Source organism: Pongo pygmaeus, chromosome 5 (assembly GCF_028885625.2).
Source record: "Pongo pygmaeus isolate AG05252 chromosome 5, NHGRI_mPonPyg2-v2.0_pri, whole genome shotgun sequence".
Classification (NCBI taxonomy): Eukaryota; Metazoa; Chordata; class Mammalia; order Primates; family Hominidae; genus Pongo; species Pongo pygmaeus.
The window spans coordinates 143,126,888-143,154,806 of record NC_072378.2 but is presented as its reverse complement, the minus strand read 5'-3'; the positions used below and the strand labels follow the sequence as shown (position 1 = coordinate 143,154,806).

The window sequence follows — 27,919 nt, the reverse complement described above, 5'->3', positions numbered from 1 at the left end:
GCTGCAGTGCAGTGACATGATGTCAGCTCACTGCAACCTCCGCCTCCTGGGTTCAAGCGATTCCCTTCCCTTAGCCTCCCGAGTAGCTGGGACTACAGGTGCATGCCACCACACCCAGCTAATTTTTGTATTTTTAGTAGAGACGGGGTTTCACCATTTTGGCCAGGATGGTTTCGGTCTCTTGACCTCATGATCCACTTGCCTCAGCCTCCCAAAATGCTGGGATTACAGGCATGAGCCACCATGCCTGGCCACGTATTTTTTGTATTAAGCTATAAAACATATCTCTATATAGAGATATGTAATAGGCTTTGGCATACAAGTCATAAAACTTGGTTAGGAATAGCTCTAATTTTTTTTTAATGGGGCTTTCTAAAATCTTATACTTTTGTAGATAATATCCATCAAGGATTTTCCTTCAAATGGTTTTCTAAAGTTAAAAAGTATTTAAAAGCATGACCAGAATTCAAACACGGAAGAGACTTATGTTCATGACTTAATGCTGAGTTTGAAATTAATATATTTTAATTGTGGAATTAATGTAATCTCAATAAAAATAATTCCTTGGAGTAAAAAACATTTCAAATTTATCTAATTTCTGGTTGGTTAGTTAGGTTTTTTTTTTTTTGGTTTCTTATTTGAAACTGTTATGACAATCTCTTTGTATTTTCTTTTTCTTCAGATCATTTTATCTTAGTGAAACTGGCAATTGAACTTTGCTCTAGTTGATGGGCAAAATTTCTCCTAGACTATTCATCATCCCAATTTCATCCTAGTTCAAAATTTTCAAATGCCATAAGAAATCTTTGTAGATTTGCACTTAGCTTTTGGATGGACATTTCTACAATGGAGAGAACTGTGTTATAGCCCTGGTCCAAGGACATTACTAGCTAATGCCCATCGACTGTGGTGTGCGTGTGGAAGGTTCCAAAGAGAAGGAGCAATCAGCAAGTTTGCAGACACCCTGGAACATGGAAGCAACCAAGCTTTAAGAAGCACAGCTTTGGAGACACTCCATGAGTCTGCACCGCTTTCAGGGGAACTAGCACTTAAGACCTTGTGTAACAAAATGGACACTGGGGACACAGCTCTAGGACAAAAAGCTACCTCAAGGTCTGGAGAAACTGATAAAGCATCAGGTAGATGGAGACAGGAACAATCAGCTGTTATTAAGATGAGCACTTTTGGCAGTCAAGAAGGACAGCGGCAACCACAAATAGAGCCTGAGCAAATCGGAAACACAGCATCAGCACAACTGTTTGGTTCTGGGAAACTGGCCTCCCCTAGTGAAGTGGTGCAGCAAGTCACAGAGAAGCAATATCCACCACATCGTCCGAGTCCTTACTCATGCCAACACTCACTCTCTTTCCCTCAGCACTCATTGCCACAGGGGGTCATGCACAGCACCAAGCCACATCAGAGCCTCGAAGGTCCTCCGTGGCTTTTCCCTGGCCCTTTGCCATCCGTTGCCTCTGAGGACTTATTTCCTTTTCCTATACATGGCCACAGTGGTGGTTATCCTAGAAAAAAGATTTCAAGTCTGAACCCTGCTTATAGCCAATACTCCCAGAAAAGTATCGAACAGGCAGAAGAGGCTCACAAGAAAGAGCACAAACCCAAAAAGCCTGGCAAGTACATTTGCCCTTACTGCAGCAGAGCGTGTGCCAAACCTAGCGTACTGAAAAAACACATCAGGTCCCATACTGGGGAGCGGCCATATCCATGTATACCTTGTGGTTTCTCTTTCAAGACAAAGAGCAATTTGTACAAGCACAGGAAGTCACATGCCCATGCAATTAAGGCAGGATTAGTACCTTTCACAGAGTCAGCTGTATCTAAATTGGACCTAGAGGCTGGTTTTATTGATGTAGAAGCAGAAATACATTCAGATGGTGAACAGAGTACAGACACAGATGAGGAGAGTTCTTTATTTGCCGAGGCTTCTGACAAAATGAGTCCTGGCCCACCCATCCCACTGGACATTGCCAGCAGAGGCGGCTATCATGGGTCATTGGAAGAATCATTGGGAGGTCCAATGAAGGTGCCGATTTTGATTATCCCTAAAAGTGGGATTCCTCTCCCTAATGAAAGCTCTCAGTATATTGGCCCTGATATGCTACCAAATCCATCTTTAAATACTAAGGCTGATGATTCGCACACAGTCAAACAGAAACTTGCACTAAGACTGTCAGAGAAAAAAGGACAAGATTCTGAGCCATCGCTCAATCTTCTGAGCCCGCACAGTAAAGGAAGCACTGATTCTGGTTACTTTTCTCGCTCAGAAAGTGCTGAGCAGCAAATAAGCCCTCCCAACACAAATGCAAAGTCTTACGAAGAAATCATCTTTGGAAAATACTGTCGGCTTAGTCCGAGAAATGCACTCAGTGTTACAACCACAAGTCAGGAGCGTGCCGCAATGGGTAGGAAGGGCATAATGGAACCATTACCTCACGTAAACACCAGGTTAGATGTCAAGATGTTTGAAGATCCTGTTTCACAGCTGATCCCAAGCAAGGGAGATGTCGACCCCAGTCAAACGAGCATGCTGAAATCCACTAAGTTCAACAGTGAGTCCAGACAACCCCAGATTATTCCATCATCTATCAGGAACGAAGGAAAACTTTATCCAGCAAACTTCCAAGGCAGCAACCCGGTTCTCTTAGAAGCTCCTGTAGACTCTTCACCCCTTATTAGAAGCAACTCAATGCCAACTTCTTCAGCAACTAATCTAACTATTCCTCCTTCTTTGAGGGGAAGTCACTCATTTGATGAAAGGATGACTGGTTCCGACGATGTATTCTATCCAGGGACCGTGGGCATACCCCCTCAGCGCATGCTGAGAAGACAAGCGGCATTTGAGCTGCCGTCGGTACAGGAGGGCCACGTGGAAGTCGAGCACCATGGCAGGATGTTGAAGGGAATCAGCAGTTCATCCCTGAAGGAAAAGAAATTGTCTCCTGGGGACAGGGTTGGGTATGACTATGATGTCTGTCGGAAACCCTATAAGAAGTGGGAGGACTCTGAAACACCAAAGCAAAACTACAGGGACATTTCCTGCTTGAGTTCTTTAAAGCATGGTGGAGAATATTTCATGGATCCTGTGGTGCCATTGCAGGGAGTAGCAAGCATGTTTGGAACTACCTGTGAAAACAGGAAACGCCGGAAAGAGAAGAGCGTAGGGGATGAAGAGGACACGCCCATGATCTGCAGCAGCATTGTAAGCACTCCCATGGGCATCATGGCTTCCGATTATGACCCCAAACTGCAGATGCAGGAAGGAGTCAGGAGTGGATTTGCCATGGCTGGACACGAAAACCTTTCTCATGGTCACACGGAACGCTTTGACCCATGTCGGCCCCAACTGCAGCCTGGAAGTCCATCTCTTGTGTCAGAGGAGTCACCTTCAGCCATTGATTCAGACAAGATGTTAGACCTAGGGGGCAGGAAACCTCCTGGAAATGTGATTTCTGTGATTCAGCACACCAACTCACTGAGCCGACCCAATTCATTTGAAAGATCTGAGTCAGCCGAACTTGTGGCTTGCACACAGGATAAAGCCCCTTCCCCTTCAGAGACTTGTGACAGTGAGATTTCAGAAGCCCCAGTGAGTCCTGAGTGGGCTCCACCCGGGGATGGTGCAGAAAGTGGGGGGAAACCCTCTCCATCTCAGCAGGTGCAGCAGCAGTCCTATCACACACAGCCCAGGCTAGTTCGGCAACACAACATCCAGGTTCCTGAGATTCGAGTGACTGAGGAGCCTGATAAACCCGAGAAGGAGAAAGAAGCCCAGAGCAAAGAGCCAGAGAAGCCTGTGGAAGAATTTCAGTGGCCCCAGAGAAGTGAGACCCTTTCCCAGCTCCCCGCGGAGAAGTTGCCACCCAAAAAGAAGCGTCTGCGACTTGCAGATATGGAGCACTCTTCAGGGGAGTCCAGCTTTGAATCCACAGGCACAGGCCTCTCCCGCAGCCCCAGCCAAGAAAGCAACTTGTCCCACAGCTCCAGTTTCTCCATGTCTTTTGAAAGAGAGGAAACCAGTAAGCTTTCTGCACTTCCTAAGCAGGATGAGTTTGGGAAGCATTCAGAGTTTCTGACTGTCCCTGCTGGTTCATACTCATTGTCTGTCCCAGGCCATCACCACCAGAAAGAGATGCGACGCTGCTCATCAGAGCAGATGCCTTGTCCTCACCCAGCAGAAGTCCCAGAAGTTCGGAGCAAATCATTTGATTATGGAAATCTGTCCCATGCTCCTGTGTCGGGAGCAGCAGCCTCCACGGTATCACCGTCCAGGGAGAGGAAGAAATGCTTTCTGGTGCGGCAAGCTTCCTTCAGTGGCTCCCCAGAAATCTCCCAGGGCGAGGCTGGCATGGATCAGAGCGTGAAGCAAGAGCAGCTGGAGCACCTGCATGCTGGCCTCCGGTCCGGGTGGCACCATGGCCCGCCTGCTGTGCTGCCCCCTCTTCAGCAAGAGGACCCAGGGAAGCAGGTGGTGGGTCCTTGTCCCCCGCTGAGCTCAGGGCCACTGCACCTGGCCCAGCCACAGATCATGCACATGGACAGTCAGGAATCTTTGAGAAATCCCTTGATCCAACCAACATCCTATATGACAAGCAAGCACTTACCTGAACAGCCACACTTATTTCCACATCAAGAGACAATTCCATTTTCTCCAATCCAGAATGCCTTGTTTCAGTTTCAGTATCCTGCAGTTTGTATGGTTCATTTACCAGCTCAGCAGCCTCCCTGGTGGCAGGCTCATTTCCCACATCCCTTTGCTCAGCACCCTCAGAAGAGCTATGGCAAGCCCTCTTTTCAGACAGAAATCCATTCGAGCTATCCCTTAGAGCATGTGGCAGAGCACACTGGAAAGAAACCTGCTGAGTACGCACACACGAAAGAGCAGACCTACCCATGTTATTCAGGAGCATCAGGGCTACACCCAAAGAACCTTCTTCCAAAGTTTCCTTCAGACCAGAGCAGTAAGTCAACTGAAACGCCCTCCGAGCAGGTTCTTCAAGAAGATTTTGCCTCGGCAAATGCTGGGCCTTTGCAGTCCCTGCCAGGAACAGTGGTTCCTGTTCGGATCCAGACGCACGTACCATCCTATGGAAGTGTCATGTACACGAGCATTTCTCAGATACTTGGGCAGAATAGCCCTGCCATTGTCATATGCAAAGTCGATGAGAATATGACCCAAAGGACACTGGTCACCAACGCAGCCATGCAAGGGATAGGATTCAACATTGCCCAGGTGCTGGGGCAGCATGCGGGCTTGGAGAAGTACCCCATTTGGAAAGCACCTCAGACTTTGCCCCTCGGCTTAGAATCCTCCATCCCCTTGTGTTTACCTTCCACCTCTGATAGCGTGGCCACCCTGGGAGGTAGCAAGCGAATGCTTTCTCCAGCCAGTAGCTTGGAGCTCTTCATGGAAACCAAGCAGCAGAAAAGGGTCAAAGAAGAAAAGATGTATGGACAGATTGTGGAGGAGCTTAGTGCTGTGGAGCTGACCAACTCAGACATCAAAAAGGACCTCTCCCGCCCCCAGAAACCCCAGCTGGTTCGACAAGGGTGTGCTTCTGAGCCAAAAGATGGCTTGCAGTCAGGGTCATCTTCCTTCTCCTCTCTGTCGCCCTCCTCATCTCAAGACTATCCTTCTGTTAGCCCGTCTTCCAGGGAGCCATTCCCACCCAGCAAGGAGATGCTTTCCAGTTCCCGGGCACCACTTCCGGGGCAGAAGTCCAGTGGGCCTTCCGAAAGCAAAGAATCTTCAGATGAATTAGATATCGATGAGACGGCATCGGACATGAGCATGAGCCCACAGAGTTCTTCATTACCAGCGGGAGATGGTCAGCCAGAAGAGGAAGGGAAGGGCCACAAGCGGCCTGTTGGCATGCTGGTCCGCATGGCCTCTGCCCCCAGCGGGAACGTGGCAGACTCAACTCTTCTTCTCACGGACATGGCAGATTTCCAGCAGATTCTTCAGTTCCCCAGTCTGCGGACAACAACTACTGTGAGTTGGTGCTTCTTGAATTATACAAAACCCAATTATGTGCAACAGGCCACCTTCAAATCCTCGGTTTATGCTTCATGGTGCATTAGTTCCTGTAACCCAAACCCATCAGGATTGAACACCAAGACCACGCTGGCTCTTCTGAGGTCCAAGCAAAAAATCACTGCAGAAATTTATACTCTGGCTGCTATGCATAGGCCTGGAACCGGCAAGCTTACATCATCAAGTGCTTGGAAGCAGTTTTCTCAGGTAACAAATACTGTTTTAGGAAGAACTTTGTATTGTGAATTTGATTGCTGAGCAGACTACATAGTGAAGGATATAAGGCCTAAAAAAAAATACAAGTAAAATGAAGGTCAGTGTTGGGGCGTTCTCAGAAAGTCTGGCCTTACTCAGGAGTGGAAGAAGCCACTGACTGCACTTGGTTCTGAGATCTCAGGCATGGTCCATTTTCAGAAGAAAAAGCCTACATTTATGCTTTTAAAATTTAAAAATTTGGGTGCCATGAAATCCTACCACTGGGATTAATTCCCATGGGCTATTTTCCTTCTGACCTTTGTGCGTGACCTAGCAGTTCTAATTTTCTTTGGATGTGAGGAATTCAGGGAATTGTGAAGTGGGCCATAGAGGAGGGAGTGGAGGCTGAAAGGAAAGACGAAGAAGGAGGACCGAGCTTTGCAAATGCTGCAGGGCTTACTCTCATTGACAAGACATCTATCTCCTTCAAAACTTATTTTTCCAAGTTGCTGGCTGGTTTATTCCTATAAGAACCATCAATGCCTTCCATGTAAAATTATAAAAATAGTAAGGGGAATTTTGAAATTTCTGCTAAATTAATAAGGAGGCAAATAGAGGATTTAAAAATATGTTTTCACTTATATCAGTTACCATTTTCCCTTCAATAATTTTTGAGACTACTTCCTTAATTAATATAGATTGTTTTCATTGCTACTTCAAAACATAGAATGTGTCTTTTAAGTATTAGCATTGCACAGAGTGCTGAGTGTATATGTGTATCTATATATTTTTATATATAATATATATACTTATTATATATAGCTGTAACAGAATGTTGAATTTATTCAGTGGAAACTGTCATTCTTATCTGATTTTATCCCTAGTGGCCCTTATTTTATATAACTAGTTCCTGGCCTTTTAGTACAGAATTTAGGCTCATTTTCAGAGATTATGGAAGAGTGGGACATAGGGGCTCCTGTGTCTTGGAGAAAGCATGTGAAATGATTCTCTCTTCTTGTCTTACAGATGAAACCTGATGCATCCTTTTTATTTGGCAGCAAACTAGAAAGGAAACTAGTGGGAAATATCTTAAAGGAAAGAGGGAAAGGAGATATTCATGGAGATAAAGATATTGGATCCAAACAAACTGAGCCAATCCGAATTAAAATATTTGAAGGAGGGTAAGGAAACATAAGTGCAAATGTAAAATGTGCAGTTATAGGTCACAGTAAATGGTCCAGAATGTCTGCATGGAAAAGGTACTGTCTAATCTGGTTGGAAGCTGAAAGTAAATTCCTTTTCTATTTACAGTTCTGAACTCTGGCTGGTAATAGATCATAAGTTCATGCCCTTGCTTTTGGGATTTGCTTTGCATGAAAATGTCCCTAATGGATATCATTCAAGCCTCTTCCTTAAATTTTCACCCGTCTAATTTATTATGAAAGCTACTAAATTGGTGGACACTTGATGTCATCTAAGTTTGTTCATTCTTTGATCATTTTGTAGGTATTTGTTTTATTGATGGACATATTTTTATTCTATGCTTACAAAAATCAGATCATGCACAATCATGTATAATCTTCAGAACTAGTTAATTTGTTTGTTTTTCTTATTATCTAAACTAGAGGCTTTAATGGGATTTCACCAGTTCCATCAATATCCTTTTCTGTCCCAGGATTCAAGTCAGGGTACCACATTGCACTCAGTTGTCTTGCCTTCTCAGTCTTCTCTGGTCTATGACACTTCTCTGTATTTAGGAATTTCTTTTCAGATCTTGAGTCCTGAGTCATAGAAACTCAAGTAATGAGGTTCAAAGACTTTGTTATTTGTATAGTTAAGAAAAATTACACATATGTAATGTCTTGTTTTAGATTTTGATAGAAATGTATCTTTCGTTCAGTCACATAGAAGGAAAAGCCTACACTTATGCTTTTAAAATTTAAAAATTTTGGAGCGTGCTAACCACATTTTGGAGATTATGATGTAATTAGCCTTATCTCTACAACAAATCTATTATTTACATGTCTTCATGGGCATGACTTTATTCCAATTATATTTGGAGGAAATAATGTTACTTGTTTGACTATAAAATGTGGAATGTTCAGTGAGATGAAATATCCATTTCTCACCTAGCATTACCGGTTTGGAGATGGATTATTCTATTTGGTTCTCCCTTAGGTTTTGCCCTCTTTGGATGTCTAGCATTTTCACCACTAAAACCACAATTGTATGTAGTCATGAAGCTTGTCTCGATATTTTTTTGACATCCCCTATCTTTTAACACAAACGAGAGAAATATAGATTTTATCTTTCCTCAGAGACTGAGAGGTCCCTGTGACTGAATCAACTCTCTCACATTCAGCAGCCTTCATAGCAGTGTATTTGCACCAATAGATTAGCAAGAACTCCACAATTACTGTATGCTTTGGAGAGCCCATCTCCACTAACGAAGGACACAAGTGAAAAAGCGTATGTGAACATTTTATTGCTGTGTTTTGGTGATCCAAAAGGATTGTGCCCATATTTCATTTCCTCCTCCTTTAATTGCCCCCTTTTATGGGCTTTGTCCCATTACTTCTTAATCTGTGGCCCAATTTCTGCCCAGGGGTGACCAAGTGTTTTTTCCAAACCTTGTGTTACCTCCTCTTATTTTGACAAGTGCAAAGTGCTAGCTAAAAAAATAAAAAGTATTACTGACCAAAATTGTAAGTGTATATTGTCTGATAGGTTTAATAATAAATTCAATAATTTAGTTAACATAGCTTTGAATATTTTTCAAAATCCGTCAATTATCTTATCAAGTAGATTCATGGGCCTGTAGAACTGTTGTATGATATTTTATTTATATAGGTTTCTCTAATACATCATTATATTTTATACAGAATTTTACTGTATTTTCATTCTGGAAGCAAGTTAATCAGCTAAGACATTGAAAATAAAATTATACTGCTTGATGATAAAATGCATTTCCCATCACTATGATGGCAGGCTATAGTAAGCTTGAAGTATCCTTCCATGAAGAAAATTAGCTTTGTACAAAAGTATTTATTTTAGTCTATATCTCTTAAGCAATTTCATCTAGGGGCAGAGAACAGTAAAATTTAAAGGTGAAAGATATTTGCATCTTTAGGGTTTTTCTACTTTATTGCAAAAGACAAGGATAAAATTCAAAATAATTTTGAAGAACAAGTGGAAGTCAAAATTCCTGGTAAAAGGGGGGAAATTTAAAGGAGTGAAAGACATGCAAAATTGATTATTCATAGTTTTGAATAGTTTCTACTTAACTCTCATCTGGATTGGTACTGACCAAAAAGTAGATAACGTTAAGATTAGATTTAACAGAGTTGCTGTTTAAATATGTGGATGGAGTTCCTTTCTTAAAATTATTTCAATAGATTGGATGACTGAAGTTAAACTTGCTTTTATTCCTGTTTGCGGATTAGCTAGGATAAAATGAGGAAGTTTGCAGCACTCTTAGAATGTAAAAAAACTATAACTTTAGTGCCTTTAACTAAATCCACAGTGGATTAGGGCATTTTGCATGTCAGTTTACCTTTGGAAGTTATGAAAAGAACTCCCCAAATGGAATGTCTTTCCAAAAATAACATTAGACCCAAAATTCTAGCCTAGCTTTGACTTAAGAGATAATGGCAGTCATTGAATTAGTTCGTATAATACTACTATATCCTATGACAAATCATGTTTTATTGTATTCTAAAATGGAATGGTTGAGCATTGGGTAGACTTCTTCCCTTGATTATCAAAGAAAATACCTAAGACTGTTTTTCTAGCCGATTTGATTAAGCAAGATGACCTCAGATATCCTTTCAAACATCTCTATGAAACCCTTCTGGAAACAAATGCAAATTTGATTAAAAATAGAATCTCTAGTTTTCATTATGTAACTACCTTGAAGAAGCTAGTTGAAATTTAGACTCCACATTATTACAGATTCATGGTCTTTGGGAAGAGCAGATCAAATCTGTAGACAACAGTTGGTGAGCTGAGCTCACCCTGTGTAAACTAGAAATTTCTGAGGCACTCTCGTGCCAGGATTGTAAAAATAGAGTAGGAACTTGCAATGAAGAATTCTATTATCAGTTATACTTAATTTAGCAAATTTAGAGGGTTGTATGTTTGTACATGTACATCTTAGATGATGTAATGTTAACAAAAGATACATGATGAATATGTTGGTATGCTTTTTGTCCCTTGATTGGAGGCCATACTAGAATCCAGTCCAAAGGTCTGCAGCTCTTTGAGGTTTACATAAGTCAATTTGAACATCTACTTCCCAACTCTATAAATTCACATGTAATAGTGGAGCCAATTCCATTTTGAATTCCATGTAGCATTACATTTTGTTTACAGTGCCAAATCTATTATCTAGTTCTTTCAGCCATTTACTGCATAAATTTCACAGGCTTCACAGAAGTAAAGTTGAATAATTGTCTGCAAAAGACCCTCATAAAACTTTGCCATGCAAATAATTAGCTTTTGCTTTAATATATAGCATGCTAAGAATATTTGAAAACACACTGGACTCCCCCTTTTTAAAACAGGTACAAATCGAATGAAGATTATGTATATGTCAGAGGACGTGGCCGGGGAAAGTACATTTGTGAAGAATGTGGGATTCGCTGTAAGAAGCCAAGCATGCTCAAAAAACACATCCGTACCCATACTGATGTTCGGCCTTATGTATGCAAGTTATGTAACTTTGCCTTCAAAACGAAAGGTACAAGTCTGATATTTTTGAGAGGAAAAATACTTCTCTATGGCTACTTAGATTTCTGAGTGCTATTTTATAACTAACCTTCATCAACAATAAAGATGGTTTGTTTGTGAAAATATGATTCCACGAAATATATTTTCTCCCTCAAGTAAGTGATCAAAGGATGTATGTGAGACTGTGAGGCTCCTTTTATGACTTAATTAAGAGCAGTAGACATAGGTCCAGGCCAGTTGTCTCCAAAGGAAGTGGCTACAAATTGTCTGGATAGCTATTACTTCATGTTGGAAATGTTACGTGGTCTAGATAATATTTACACCAGTATTGAAATCCTGCACATGCAGTGGTATTAGAGAAGCAAGGCAGCAGCTGGGAAGAAAACATGTGCTCTTGGTCAGTTTCAAGATTATAAATAATGTAGAGACCCACACATTCCCAGGTGGGTGCCTCCATCCACAGTTGCATTAATTATGCATAGAAATTTGATAGCTTATGTTCCCTGTTTTTATCAGCACAGAGACAATTTCTGATTCTCAGTACATAACTGTTAGTCTTATAAAACTAGGACTTGCCTTAAAATTTTTTTAAAAATGTGTTTTTAACAGGTAGATTTATGTAAAAATATTTTACTCAAGGAAGTTGCTTCGGTTATATTTTTATTTTTTATAATATTATGAAAATGTTCATAAGCCTGGTATTCTCAGAATACAAACAGTAGTGAATTAGAGGTTGTTCGACTTTTGCAGAAGTGTGTTTTACCTTAGGTTTAGTGAATACTATAGGCACCCCCTCAACACTTTAAATTTTCATATTGATTAATCTGCTCTGATACCATTCAAGAAAAAGAAATACCAAGTAAAATTATCTTCGGTAGAGAAATGTATACTATATTCTTTTATAGCTGAAAATCCTAAATTGCTAGAAGTGTAAATGGGTAGCCTCTCAACATATCTGTTTCTCTTTTATTAAAAAGATCTGTATAATAGAATTGCCTCATTTGAAGCTGAAAAAGTATGTGTTCATTTGTGTCTCAAAAAATAAACATATGGCCTTTTAAATACCACTCACCTTTGCACAGTCAAGCCTTTTATACAGAACTTTACTAAGAGATTCCCTAGGAGATAAGAAAATAAAAACTTTGATTTTAGGGAATATTGCAAATTCAGTAGTCATTACGAATGATACATATCTTCACTGGGCATATGAGTTTGCTGCAGGTATAGTTGTGTGAAAAACTGGATGAAGAAATGACACATCTCTAGGTATTTTTAAAAATCAAATTAAGTCTGCCTCTGAATCATCATCTCCTGAAGGAAATAATTTATTCTTGGTCATTATTGGAGTTTCCTTGTCACCCTTTGGGAATGTGCAAATGTCTCAGAATCTTAAAATGGGCAAAACATCCTGGGAAACCCTGCCAGTTTTCACCTCCAGCTGAAATGCCTGTTGTCCAAACCCACATTGTCGTCTGAGCACAGATGGAACGCCCTTGCACGACCAATCCCTTCTCCTTGTCTGTGCCACTTCTCCAGGGGCCTCCCCCGCCACTCTCCTTCCCTCTCGTTGTCCTTATACATTCCTTCCGCAGCTCATGACTTGAACAAACTGAAGCCATGGCAGAATGGTTTCAGATCCAGATTTCTAGCTACAGACCTATTCTGAAGATGGGAGAAAAATGTAGGAGAAAGAAACACATACTAAAATCTAAATAAACTATCCCGATATGCTTAGCATCCATACCCATACACATCCATAGCGTACTTGCACTCTGGCACAAGTGATGATTTTTATTAATTTATAGGTGCATTTCATTAATTTTCTAGATTTAAGGATTCTTGATATGTCTATAATATTTTTGGGCTCTTTAAAAAATGGTAGATATAAGTTTCGATAAATAAGAGGAGTGGGGACCTGGAAATATTTCTATTTTTGGAATTATCAAAACAGCATGTAAAATTTATAAGTATATAAGCAATAAGTAAATAATAAAGCAATATGAGTAAAATAATAAACAACAGTGTCCCAGTTTTAACTGTGGCTCATATATTACATGAACAGCAAGCTGAACACCCCTACAAGAGGAATAAACTATGCTAGCAGGCTGAGTTTCCACGGAGATTTCACAGAGCCTTCTCTTAAAGTATTTGTTGGTACATTGCTAAAGCGTTGTCAAGGGCACAGACAACATTATGGCTATTTTCACTGAAGTAATGTAAAGGCTCCTTACAACTGAATTAGTTCCTGAATCTCTTTTGATAAGTTATATGGCATATAATTTATATGTATGTGTGTGTGTGTGCGTGTGTGTGTGTGCATTCTTCTATAGATCCTGGATCAAGGGGGATTGGAACAATGTTTTCAAAATTTCTCACATTTCATAAAGCAGTTATACAAATTATATATATAATTTATATCCACACATGCATATACACATATAATTGTATATGCCATTATCATTATCACATATTCAGCATGAAACCTTTCTTTTTTCTTAGTGTGGTAGGAGCCTGAAGATAAGTAAAGAGGGAATGTTGCTGCTCCAGAATTTTAGGAATTGCTGTCATAACGTTTGCTAACATATGCCAGACAGATAGATGCTAAATACTGGGAATAATGCTCCCTCTGAGTAGTTAGCTAATTATTTGTATGGATCTTTCCATGCACTGACAAGATTGGCCCTCACATTAGTTTGTATGTATTTTTCTTCTGAATGGTGAAGATCCTTGGAGGTTACTGTGTACCTGATCAGTGCCAGAAGGTCAGGGGCCCAGTGGGTGTGTTGAGAATATTTCATTCTGAAGTATCTCTGAGGTGTGTGGCCAGATTGCGTTTCCCTGTTTATGTGGAGTCCCAGGAGGCTGGTGCATTTGGGTTGATATGAGATCCCTTCTCAGGCAGAAAAGCCTGGGATTTCCAGTCTTGCTTGGAGCCTACTCTTGAAAAGATGTGAGCCTGAACTTCCACGTATCTTCTAGAATAAAGAATATCTGAGATTGGGCCAAAGCTCTCAGGGATTGATATCTTCAGAGACCAGGTTATTCTTCTTAAGGTTGAAACAAGGGGTAGTGGGTAGAAACAAATCTGTGTTACATGATGAATTTAATAAAATTAGTTCATTTCACATTGAATTTGGAGCAGCTATCGGCAGTTATTAATTTGATAACCAATTAATTTCTCTCTTTTTTTTTTTGCTACATTTTCAAGGAAACCTAACGAAGCATATGAAATCTAAAGCACACATGAAAAAATGCCTGGAATTGGGAGTCTCAATGACATCGGTGGATGATACAGAAACTGAGGAAGCAGGTATGTCATAAATGTGTTGACAGACCTCTTCATTATGCACAGTGGAGCTCTGTGGCTGAGGTGGTAAAATAAGTTTAGATATTTTTAAAAAGTGATCACTTTTCATTTTATTAAATACTAAATACAGAAAATAAAACTGACACATTGAATTGCTTGAAATCTGCTGAGAAGAAATGCATTTCAGTTTTGACTCTGAGGGCAAAAAAGGCCTTACTATGAAAATACTTATATTTAGAGCCTTCTATGAAGGGAATAGAATTGCACTTGCTTTGTGTTAGCAAATTAGATTTTATGAGGCTTTTTGGGAAATTTGAAAAGCATTTTAATGTATTATTATTCAAGTTAAGAAGAAACCCAGTAGGAAAACAAATAAACAAGCAAACAAACATCGTTAAGGTTGGCCAGACCTCCTGAGATACATCACTTAGACATACGTTTGTACCTGAGCTTGCAGAGACAGGTTGTTGCCTTTCTTTTTCCTCTAGCATCATAATTAACATTATCCATGCTCATTTGTTGAGGGTTTTCTGTGAGTGGGATGATGTCTGAGATATAAGGTCCTACTATGGAATCTTTCTTGTAAGTTGGGGATGAAAACAAATAGATATACAAGAAGATAGAATGAATGCAGGGTCACACAGGTAAGTGCCTCATTTTATAGGAGTTCTCAGACATAACTATCTATGGGTACTAGGGATTGGGAAAAGCGTTTAGAAAGAAATGAGGCTTAAATAAGATCCTAACCTTGACATTTGGATCTTGATCTCCATTATCTTTGTTCAATTGTTTCAGAAAATATGGAAGATTTGCACAAAGCAGCAGAGAAGCATAGCATGTCCAGCATTTCAACTGATCATCAGTTCTCAGATGCCGAAGAATCAGATGGTGAGGATGGAGATGATAATGATGATGATGATGAAGATGAAGATGACTTTGATGACCAGGGAGATTTAACACCAAAAACAAGATCAAGAAGCACCAGTCCTCAGCCTCCTAGATTCTCCTCCTTGCCTGTGAATGTTGGCGCCGTACCCCACGGGGTTCCTTCAGATAGTTCCCTGGGACATTCTTCATTGATCAGCTATTTGGTTACTTTGCCAAGTATTCGAGTTACTCAGCTTATGACACCCAGTGATTCATGTGAAGATACCCAGATGACAGAATACCAGAGGCTATTCCAGAGCAAAAGTACGGACTCAGAACCAGACAAAGACAGATTGGACATACCTAATTGTATGGACGAGGAGTGCATGCTACCTTCAGAGCCAAGCTCCTCTCCCAGGGACTTCTCACCCTCGAGCCACCATTCCTCTCCAGGATATGATTCTTCACCCTGTCGAGATAATTCACCAAAGAGGTATCTGATACCCAAAGGAGATTTATCTCCCAGGAGACATTTATCACCTAGGAGGGATCTGTCACCCATGAGACATCTTTCACCAAGAAAGGAAGCTGCATTGAGAAGAGAGATGTCCCAAAGAGATGTTTCACCAAGAAGGCATTTGTCTCCAAGGAGGCCAGTGTCTCCTGGGAAAGATATCACAGCAAGAAGAGACCTCTCTCCTAGAAGAGAGAGAAGATACATGACCACCATAAGAGCGCCATCTCCCAGAAGGGCTTTATACCATAACCCACCATTGTCCATGGGACAGTATTTGCAAGCAGAGCCAATTGTATTGGGGCCTCCTGTAAGTATAATCCACTTTTCTTTCTAATACATAAGTGGAAGCACATTGGTGCCTCCTGATAATGCACTGGTGTCAAATTTAGTAGAACATGGGTTTCTATCATGGGTGCAGTGAATCTTGCTACTGAAAATAGCGGGGAGACATTTTTGTCATATGCTATTGTCAGTAACATGGCTGTGACATTACCTAAAGTGTAGTATTGCATCAGAGCAGCAGTGCATTCCCAGTGGGAACAGGTGAGGCCTTACTGAAGACTTTCTAAACTTAACTAATGATAGACATAAGCTGAAGCCTTTTTGCAAGTAAAAAAGATGAACCTTTAGAATGCCATGACTGCATGGACATACACTCACATGGACATTTAGGCATCACTTATATAACTCATCACCAGGTAAGGATTCTGGTTCAGCTGTTAACCTTGACTTTCAAAAACTTTTATTTTTTAAATTTTTATTTTTTTTATTTTTTTTGAGACAGGCTCTCACTCTTTCACCCAGGCTGGAGTGCGGTGGCACGACTTTGGCTCACTACAATCTCTGCCTCCCAGGTTGAAGCGATACTCCCATCTCAGCCTCCCGAGAAGCTGGGACTACAGGCATGTATCACCACACCTGGCTAATTTTTGTATTTATTGGTAGAGGCAGGGTTTCACCATGTTGGCCAGGCTGGTCTCAAACTCCTGACCTCAAGTGATCTGCCTGCCTCAGCCTCCCAAAGTGCGAGGATTACATGTATGAGCCACTGTGCCTGGCCTCAACAACTTTTTTTTTTAATAAACTCATGACCTTGCCCATCATGAGTGGACATGTGAAACTGGCCAGGGACAGGGAGAGGAGAGAATGACACACTCGGCATGTTTATAAATCAAAGACATGAGCCTGTCTGCTTTTCTTGCCATTACTACTATCAAGTGCACTTGCTCAGTGGAAGCGTGGGCCCAAGGAGAACGGGAAATCAGGAGAGCTAAGTGAGAATGTGCAGAGATTTCTATGATATACCTTCATTATAAGTGAAGATAACAGTAACCACCATGGATTACATTTAAGCAGTAGGTTTAATACAAATTCATAGAAAAGCACCTGTCCTGCCTAATTCCACGGCTCAGTAGACTGTGATGTCCCTTTCAGTTTGCGTAGGATTTTAAAAAATGAATAAAGCATGTGCTTAGCATAGACAGAGGCATGATACCTTTGGAATCTGTCTGCCTTGAATGTGTTTTGATTTCCTGGTCTCTACTCTTTGTTGTACTCCCTTGCTCCGGATCTCTGTGTCAAGTGCATCAGCACCATCCTTCACAGCCAGGGGAGACACTGCCAGCTCCCAGCTCCATTTTATCACTGCCCTCGCAGCCAATTTTCTCCCTCTCATCACCTTCCACTACCCTGAATCCTGAGCTCAGCCTGTCATTTTTTCACTTTAGGAAAGCTGCTGCATTCCTGTCCCCATCTCCAGCACCATCTTTTCACAAGTCTGGTACCAACTTCATCTTGATGAAGCAAATCCTGCAGAAACATGTATAGCAATTGGGATGTTGTTTACCAAGCTAACAAATTAGCAAGCTAATAAGAAAAAGAGATACATTTCCACAGGTTTTGGTGCCTTAGCAAAAGTAGGAAAAAGGGATCTGCAGTTTATGCCATTGCAGCACAAATAGAGACCGTAAATTCCCTGGATCGTGGGATACCAACTCTGGGATGACACATGCTTCCTCTGGTATACACGCAGTGATGCTGGCAGAGTGTGTTAGATGAGCCTCTCCCTGCCATCCCTGCAGCTTGTGTTCTAGCATTGGCCAGGTGGATTGAGAGTGTGGCATTTGTGAAACAGTGGTGCATGTTCAGTCAACTGCAAACATGTGATTTTTCAGTCAGAAAAAGTAACCCTTTATTGCAAACATACTGTGGTTGTAAAAAATTATAGCAACCCACAGTCAAGTTGGACAAAGGAATTGGAAGAGTGGACTAAGGGAGTTCATCTGATTTTTAGATATATGCCCAGAAAGTTGGAGAGAGATGAGTTTTAGTAGTCACTGAGTTTGTACCAGTTTTTTGATGTGTTTTTGTTTTGTTTCTTTTTTTTTTAATATCTGATCATGGGTATTACTATTATTATTTTGAAACGGAGTCTTGCTCTGTCGCCAGGCTGGAGTGCAGTGGCACGACCTTGGCTCACTGCAACCTCCACCTCCTGGGTTCAAGCAATTCTCCTGCTTCAGCCTCCCAAGCAGCTGGGCCTATAGGCGCGTGCCACCACACCCAGCTAATTTTTGTATTTTTAGTAGAAACGTGGTTTCACCATGTTGGCCAGGATGGTCTCGATTTCTTGACCTCGTGATCCACCTGCCTCGGCCTCCCAAAGTGCTGGGATTACAGGTGTGAGCCATCGCACCTGGCTGATCATGGGTATATTTCATAGTGTTATTAAACTTTATCATTTATGATGCTTTTGGCCTGTTACCCAGTTTAATTCTCTTTAGAGGATGTATAGCCTGCCTGCTGCATTGTTCACATGGTATGAGGGAACAGATCTGGGAATCATCCCTGATGTAGGGACAGTTCGTCCCAAGCACTGCCCACTTTATGCTTTCTCACACCACAGGACACTGACTGTGGTGTGAAGGGACCTTATAGCCCAGTCATATTCTGGCTGTGTCTGGAGTGATGGTGATCATAGCTAACACAGGTTTGGAAGAAATGAATGAATTCAAATGCAGATTATGTTAAGTGTGTGTGCATATATATGTATACACACATATACACATATGTACAAATGTACATACACAGACATCTACATATGCATCTATATACCAGTTCTATTACCCCACTTATCTCTTCAACAGTGTGGCAGTAATGAGCTCTAGACACAAATGATGAGAAGGAGGTAGAAGAGCAAGAGACTTCCCGCTACCCTGTCGTTTTTGCCCCAGTGCCCCTGTTAGTTTTAATTTTAAGATAGATAGATAGATGGATGGATGGATAGATAGACAGATAGATAGATAGATAGATAGATAGATAAGTAGGTAGATAGATAGATAAGGTATCTTTTATCCATTTATTCAGTATTTACTGAATTTTTGAGGGTCTACTATGCATGGTTCAAGGTTGAGGATGAAATAATATTATGGCTTGTGGCCTTATCTTTTTTTTTTGATAAATAAATTTACTTTTCCATTTTAAAGCTTTTGTAGATAGGTAGCAGGAAGAAAAACAAAGGTGTGTCCAGGCCCTCAGTATGTAGTGTAGATGAAGATTGTGTCTAGGGAAACGGTCAACATTCATTCCTATCCCTTGTTATCTGTGTGATCTTGGGCAAGTCACTTAACCTCTTGACCACAGTTTTTTAATTTGTTTCTGGCAGCCAGGGAGGTGGCCCATGCAGATTTTTGTTCCTGAAAGAACGTGCCATTCAGCCGTAAGGAATGTAGTGGGCAGACAGCCTCCTGCTGGCATGTCAGCACCTTCAGGACAGGACTGTTTTTAAGCCAAGGCCATGCTCTCCCTGCAGCCCCAGCCAGTGACTGAGCACAAATGGGTCACTTCTCCTTCTCTGCTCCCTGCTGCCCCTAAAGAGGCTCTTGCTCTTCTGTCTACCTCTCATCCTTTGCATCTAGAGGTCCCTACTGCCATACTGTTGAAGAGATACGTAGGGTAATAGATCTGGTACATGGCGTATAGACGTATATATAGATATCTGTGTATGTACATTTGTACATATGTGTATATGTGTCTGTACATATATATGCACTTAGACTTAACATAATCTACATTTGAATTCACTATTTGTTTTTCCATGACAAAATTTTTCTTACTGAGATTTAAGTAAGATGGAAGTTTGTCCACCACATTTATAAGGCCCAAATTACAAAACAATAGGATTGCAAATGGAGTAAAAACCAAAGTAGAGAAAACTTATTGGGAGTTTCTTTGGAGGATGAAGAAGGGGTGAATGAGAGGAGAGAGTGTGTAGAAGTGCCTGGTGGGGCTTGGAGCAGTGGAAGTGGCCGTATGGTAGAAATTCTACTTGTACACGTAGCTCTGTGGTTAAAATCAGTGAAGGGCTGAATTTGAAACTTTCATTAGTAGCACTAATAAGATTTTATTGGATTCAGAACATGCTGAGTATTATTGTAGTTTTAGAGGACAATTCGTGACTCCATTTGTCAGCCTGGATTTGAGGATCTCAAGTCAGTTTACGTAATAGGACATCTCTCTCTCTCTCCGACTTCTGTTCCACTTGCTTGGTTCCCCCACAGATCCACATTCTGACTGGTTGTATGCAATGGAGGTCATGGAATAACAGCCAGAAGTAAAACAGAAAAATAACCAAGCTCGGTTTTATTTTAAACTTTGAATCTGTGATTGCTGTGATTAAAAGAAAACATACTTGATTATCTTCAAAGATTGTTACTGTAGGCATTACAGGTCTTCCTCCCAAACTGGTGTTTGATGAAGGAGACATGCCTTTTCCAAACCCGATTAAATACAAGGGGGATTTTGTCTATGTGCAGAATTTAAATGATTCTCATACCGTAAAATTCCCACCTTTCCCAGCTTATGAGGTCCTGGTAATGATAGTGTTGATGATTGCACCGTTTCACTCACACTTTCAGGAGAACCCATGTTTCCAGCTTGCGTATAATATATCACAGAGGAGGGTAAGGGCTAAGCATCTTAGAGAGTAGCAGAAATCGTAATCTAGATAGAACTGGATGAATCTTTAATGGTATAGAGCATACCTTGAGTTTTAGAACTGAAACTCTTGAAATGAAATAGAACAGTTTCTTTGGCTCTATCCTAGACTACTACCGTACTGTACGGGTTTATATCTATCTATCTATCTTTGGTTCTCAAAAAATAGAAAAATAAATGAAGTCTTTTTTAGATGACAATCCATTAAAGAACGAATCACAGTAATTAAAATATGATAGTATTAAAACCTGATAATCTGACAATCTAAGTTGTATTTCACTATAGAAACAGTATAGAAAATAAATTCTCCATTTTCAGGACTAGGGCTATGAAATCTGAAATTCTGGCTGAACATTTTAAGCATCCTTAATTCATTGATTGCCAACAAGATATTGAGGTGGAAATAATAATATAAACAAAAGAATTAAGATGCAGTCGTCTTTGGTTTGCAGCTATAGAGTTGAATATAAGTTGTTAACTGTCTGAAAGAATGTTAACTACTTCTATGATGGGTAGTTTCCTTTAAAAAATTATTATTGATGTAAGACTTAAATGGCCTTGGTTTGTTATTCGATGGAGAAGCTGGTCTTCTGCATTGAATATCTCTTAGCAGGAATGCATTCCTTTAGACCAATGTCTTACACATTGGAGGAACCAGTTTGTGGATCCTCACCACCATTTTGTCATCTGTTCTGTGGAAAACTTTTTTAAAAAGCCAATTTTCAGACTTGTCATTCCAATTACATACTCATCAACACTTAAGAAAAATATTAAAAATCTGTCCACTATAAGCAACAGATGGTAATCTTTTTATTTCCTTTTGAATTAAAAAAAAGATATTATTAATGTTTATTAGTGTTTTTTGCTCAGCAAACTTTTTTTTGCCAATTATCCATTAATTTCTTTTCATTATCTCTTGTGAAAAAACAGCTGAAATGTGTCTCTGTACCCAGTGGTTTATGACCTTGCTGTTTAAAAACAAAAGCAACTTTTCACAGGCCGACACCTTTATTCAAGGATTGTAAAAGACAACAGAGAAATCTCTTTTGTCTTGAAATAGGAAAACTTGATCAAAGAATTAGGTATTGAAGCCTCTCTAGGTAGTGAACATGTGAATGGGTGAGTGAATGAATCCAATAGCTTGACCTAAGAATGAAGCGTAGCAGGATCTGAATTTTGTGCTCTCTTTGTTTCTCTGCGCAGAACTTAAGAAGAGGATTACCTCAGGTTCCTTACTTCAGTCTCTATGGAGACCAAGAAGGTGCTTATGAACATCCAGGCTCCAGCCTTTTCCCTGAGGGTCCTAATGACTATGTCTTCAGTCATCTTCCACTCCACTCTCAGCAACAAGTGCGAGCCCCTATCCCCATGGTGCCCGTTGGTGGGATCCAGATGGTTCACTCCATGCCGCCAGCCCTTTCCAGTTTACATCCTCCACCCACATTGCCCCTGCCGATGGAGGGCTTTGAGGAGAAGAAAGGCGCGTCAGGGGAGTCCTTCTCCAAGGACCCCTATGTGCTTTCTAAGCAGCATGAGAAGCGAGGTCCTCACGCTTTGCAGTCATCTGGTCCACCTAGCACTCCCTCCTCTCCTCGGCTATTGATGAAACAGAGCACTTCGGAAGACAGCCTAAACGCAACAGAGCGGGAACAGGAGGAAAATATACAGACTTGTACAAAAGCCATTGCCTCTCTCCGGATTGCCACGGAAGAGGCAGCTCTGCTCGGGCCAGATCAGCCAGCACGGGTGCAGGAGCCCCACCAGAACCCCCTGGGAAGTGCACATGTTAGCATTAGACACTTTAGTAGACCTGAGCCAGGTCAGCCCTGTACCTCAGCCACCCACCCTGACTTGCATGATGGTGAAAAGGACAATTTTGGTACATCACAGACTCCATTAGCTCACTCCACGTTTTACAGCAAGAGTTGTGTGGATGACAAGCAGTCGGACTTTCATAGCAGCAAGGAATTATCTTCAAGCACAGAGGAAGGCAAAGATCCTTCATCAGAAAAGAGTCAGCTACATTGATCTATGATGCATGGAGACTTTCATTTCCACATTTTCCCATTTTTTTGTTTTCGTTTTTCTAGAAATGGAGGTAATCCAGTTTATAGCATGCCTGTCCTAAGTTACAGTAGTTTGCTATTATATATACTTTTGTTATATCAAAAGAATTAGGTAAATTAACAAGTCATCATGAGCCTGACCAAAACAAAATTTGAAATTAACCTATTGGGTCTGGTACTTTTAAAATTGTACAGATGTTTGTGCCTTTTCTTTACTTTGCTTATATTCTTATAAGCATTTTTTAGCAGTAATTTGTACATATTTTAGAATTTGTGTATCTGCTTTGTAATAAATGTAATTTCTTTCCTTTTTTGGACACTTGGATCTAAATGATGTAAAGCAAAACAGCATCAATATATATGTGAGGTTGCACTAAAACATATTTTTATATGATTAAAACTGAACAGCTTTTATGTACAGCTCTGATTCTGTAATACTAATATTTATTTACTTTGTTTCATAAATTGTACATTTTTTCTTAATGTTGTGGATTGCTTTTCTATGTGAAGCATGGGATTTACTGTTGCGTAACTAGAACAAAAATGTACATTGTAAACAAGATATTTAAACTAGAGTATCTTATTCTGCACTTATGCATTAGTTAAAAAAAGATAAAGGATGTATCAGTCAGTTCTTAACTCTTGTATATTTTTTTGTCTCTTGTTTGCTGGATTGACTATAACTTAAGTGCTGATTGTGATTTTAAAATGATAGTACCGTAAAGCATTAAAGTAAACAATGTGCTATTGTGAGTTTTTTCAAAGCTTTATAAATCAGTTATAAATAATATTAAAAGTATTTGGTCTTATGTGAACATGTTGATCTATATACTCATCTAAAAATATGGGAAAACATTCCACCCCATGTAAATATGTACAAGTGCATCACTGGTACAATTTTATGTAACTCAGTTGGACACTAGGTTGCCACAGACCTATGCTAGGTGTCTTTAAAAAATTAAAGTGACAAAGCACATGGGACTGTGTAGAGCTTGGTTATCGGCCGGCCCGGTGGCTTGGCAGGCAGTGCTGTGCGCTGCTCATGGAGAAGACCTGGGCTTAGCAATCTCCTTAGTTCTTGCTACACAGGATGGTGACTGGAACTAAGGGTACACAGAGGGTCGCACTTGGACTCTGAGGGTTGGGTGTGGAAGGGGGAAAAGGGGATGGAGACCTGCTCCCCAGCTCTTCCTGTCAGCCAGTTTACATGGGAACAGGGTTAACATCTGTGCTAGGGGAGGTCACCTTACCCTTTTTCATAGGGGAAGAGTCACACTCCTGGCTATCTCAGGGGGAATGGGGAAAAGAATCTTTCAAGGGCAAAGAACTCGTGGGAGGATGTCTGTTGTATGTAATACTCACAATGGCTTTTGGTTAGTGTTGAAGGTGGGAAGAGCCTTTGTAGGTCCAGAAGAGTGAAAGAGAGGGAAGGGTACAGCAACATGTGCACAGGCACGCACATGTGTGCACGCACACATACAATCTGGGTTATCTTTGTGCTATATAGTGGATTATAATTCTGTGAAACCAAGTTTGTATATTGAATTACATTAAGGAGTGTTCTTTAAAAAGAGAAATAAATATACAATTACATGCTTGAGGTGTCTAGTTCTTATGTGTTGCTTTACATTTTAATTTCCCAATTTCGTTTCTAAAGTAATTTTGATACTAGCAACATACCATCTATGCTTTTAATTGCTAGGCTCTGCCCATCCTGAGTATGAATGCTTTTAACAAGTGAGAAGACAGTTATTGGATTCCATAGATTCTCTGATTAGAACAGATAGTGGTCACCAAGGTGTGGGCCTTAGGAATAGACTTATCCAAACCTCAGCATGGGCCTGGGCAGCATATGTTGCATCTGAACAGATTCATGAATAAAGCAAATTATCGTTTTCCCTTCTGCCTCTCTTGCAGTATGCATACTTATCTGAAATTCAACTGGGGAAACAACTTCTTTCTTTTTGCTAAGGTGGCTGAAGCTAAGAATCAACTAAAATATATCAGAAGTTATCCACAAATTACAGTTCTTTTATTAGAATGAGTAGAATCTTTTTAATAATAAGAGCAGAATCTCATTAAAAGTCAAAACCTATTAGTATTTCCACTATAAAAATCTCAAATTTGTGGATTTACAATGTACCTATTTGCTTTTATGAGCCAAACTGTCTTTTTAAACTGTGTTTTACAAAGGTGAATTAAAGGTCAACACAGACACTCTAATATCTGTCTCCTACCAAGAAGAATGTTTTGATTATGTAGGGTGATTTGTGTGTCATATTCCTCATTGATGTGTGTGCGTGTGTGTGTGTGTGTGTTGGTGATCCCAGGTCAAATCAAATTACTCTGTTTCCTCCTCTACCCAATTCATCTCTCGTTTATTCAGTCATTCATTCATTCATAAAAGTTTTTGAGTGCCAACTATGAACTGGGTATGATAGTGGGCATTTATTTTTATTTTTATTTATTTATTTATTTGAGACAGAGTCTTACTGCAGGCCAGGTTGGAGTGCAGTGGTGCTATCTCAGCTCACTGCAACCTCCACCTCCCAGGTTCAAGTGATTCTCCCATCTCAGCATCCTGAGTAGCTGGGTCTACAGGTGCACACCACCATGGCTGACTAATTTTTGCATTTTTAGTAGAGACAGGGTTTCACCATGTTGGCCAAGCTGGTCTCAAACACCTGGCCTCAAGTGATCTGCTTGCCTCAGTCTCCCAAAGTGCTGGGGTTACAGGTGTGAACCCAATGCTCCCAGCCTGGTGGTGGGCATTTAGAATTAATAAAGGGTATCTGTGCCACCGAGGAGCTCAAATAAATAGGAAAGACATATATGTAAGTAAATGTGGATAATATGATGTTTGAGCTAAAATAGTTGCACATTTGGTTTTATAACCATAAAGGGAGAGAGCAATCATCCTGGAGAGAACAATCATCCTGCTGAGAATGAAGAAAGGCTTCATCACAGAGGTAGCCTTAGAACAGATCCTTGAAACAGTAAATTGACTAATTCAACATAGCTTTTCATCACCTACATTGGAGTACTCTTGTGTGTGCTAGGTGTCCAATATGGCACAAAACAGATAAAGTCCTTGCCTTAATGGAGTTTATATTCTAGAGGAAAGGGCAATATAAAAAAATTAGTGGGAAAACACATATTAGATTATCTGAGATGTGTAAAGCAATTAACATGTAAAAAGCAAGATGTAGCTGGCACCCTGGGTATGTGGCAAGATAGTACATAGTTAAGCTAGAAACACATAAAGTCCAATTTCCTAATCCAGCCTACAGGTCTGGCCCTGTAAGCAATGGAGAACCAAGGAAGGATTGAAGCAATAAAGTGGCCTTGCTATTGTTGTCGTTATCATTATTTTGGGAAAAATAAAACACTGTGGCAGCAGTGAAGATAAGGGAAATAAAAGCAGCAACAATCCAAACAAATGATGGGGACCTGGAGAAAGAAGGGACAGTTTTGCTTAATGAAGAGGAATGGCTGATAGCTAGACTGATTTGGTGCTGGGATGAAAGAGATGGAGAAGTTAAAGATGATGAGCTTTTAACCTGGGCAATAGAATGAGGGTGGCATTATTCAGCCACAAAAGAGAGTGGTTTTGTACAGAATGCTGGTAAAGAAATGAGCTTTCCTTAGCAGTTCCGAAGGAGTTCAACCTCAAACAAGAGAGGCCAGAGCTGGAGACTGGTTTGTCAGTTCTTGTTTTTCATCATAGCTGAGAGCACTGAACTGGATGAAATTCCTCAGGGTATATAAAGGGGTAGAAGAGGAAGTTTGAGGGTTTTCAAAGGTAGACAAAGAACATAGGGGTGAGCAAAGGTGTACTTCACAGGACAGCACATCTCATCTGCTGAGCCTTAGTGATACAAAATTATTTAGTATTTTTGAGAACTTGATTTTCAATATATTCCCCAAGATAATTTCTAGAAAACAAAACTTTTAGAACATCATTTGCTGAGAAAAAAATCAACAGTATTTGTGGAATTATTTACTATTAGTTACTATTTCCTTAGTAGCATAATAGTAGCTTTATTATTAAATAATAAATTAGAGGTTATTAAATTAACCTGTCATTTACAAATATCTTTTCCAAAACCTATAGTCTAGAGAAGTTAGGCGAAGTTTTCAAGGAGAAATAGGTGGTTCATTGCAGAATCAAGGCTAAAAATGAGCTCCCAACTCTTTGTCCATGTTTGCTTAAAGAACAGTTTCTGATTATTTATGCTCTTCTCACTTAGATTAAGATTACAATCACAATGATGTACTGTGAAAGTTGTTGGGTTGAATGGGCTCAGAATCATACAAAAACAACAAAGCCTATTTCTGCCCCGGAAATGGTCTTTATTAGTTTAAAATATATTACTAAATATGGTGGCATCTACTTTGCCACAGTACAGTTTTTTTTTTCCCAGGGGCAATTTGACATTATATAGAGCATCAGCTCTCATTAATTTCCAAGTGTAGAGAACCATATGCTTACCCAGACTTTATATGCAACAATAAACCAGCTTGGCTATGCAGTAGTACTGAAGAACAGGGAAAGTGGTGGAAATTATTCTACTTGGCACCAAACAGTACCTAAAGATTAACAAGAAGAAGACACAAACTCTATTTTCTAGAATTCTCTAGATGGAACATTTTATGCATACATATCCATTGCTTATCAACAACTAAGGCCACCTTCAGAAATATACATTTGACTGGGTGTGTTGACTCATGCCTGTAATTCCAGCTATTTGGGAGGCTGATCCAGGAGGATTGCTTGAGGCCAGGATTTCAAGACTAGAAATACACGTTGGTTATCAAAATGAATCATATCAACAGATTTTCTCTCCATTCACTAAGTGCCTATAATGTATTTCAGATTCTGCAGTAGATCCCTGCCATGGATTTTCATTTTTCTGAGAGAGGAGCTTGCTGTTTCCTAGGCTGGAGTGCAGTGGCGCCATCTAGGCTCACTACAACCTCTGCCTCCCTGACTCAAGAGACCCTCCGACCTCAGCCTCCATAATAGCTGGGACCACAGGTGCCCGCCACCATGCCCGGCTAATTTTTTGTATTTCTTTTGTAGAGATGGGGATCTCACCATGTTGGCCAGGCTGGTCTAGAACTCCTGGGCTCAAGTGATCTGCCCGCCTCGGCCTCCCAAAGTGCTGGGATTACAGGTGTGAGCACTGCGCCCA

The 27,919-nt window shown here is 40.5% G+C and overlaps 1 protein-coding gene across 8 annotated transcripts in view; it reads left to right on the top strand.

Annotated features, from left to right (window-relative positions):
• Positions 1 to 24,322, top strand: part of HIVEP2 (HIVEP zinc finger 2) — a 194,424-nt gene extending 170,102 nt beyond the window's left edge. For all 8 annotated transcript variants that reach the window (XM_054490309.2, XM_063666671.1, XM_063666670.1 and 5 more), the window contains 6 exons: positions 683 to 6,256; positions 7,271 to 7,425; positions 10,807 to 10,982; positions 14,181 to 14,282; positions 15,075 to 15,970; positions 21,862 to 24,322. In XM_054490309.2, coding sequence (XP_054346284.1) covers positions 1,070 to 6,256; positions 7,271 to 7,425; positions 10,807 to 10,982; positions 14,181 to 14,282; positions 15,075 to 15,970; positions 21,862 to 22,686 — 7,341 coding nt within the window. In that variant the 5' untranslated portion in view covers positions 683 to 1,069 and the 3' untranslated portion in view covers positions 22,687 to 24,322. The remainder of the gene's footprint in view (positions 1 to 682; positions 6,257 to 7,270; positions 7,426 to 10,806; positions 10,983 to 14,180; positions 14,283 to 15,074; positions 15,971 to 21,861) is intronic.
• Positions 24,323 to 27,919: the final 3,597 nt, after the last annotated feature.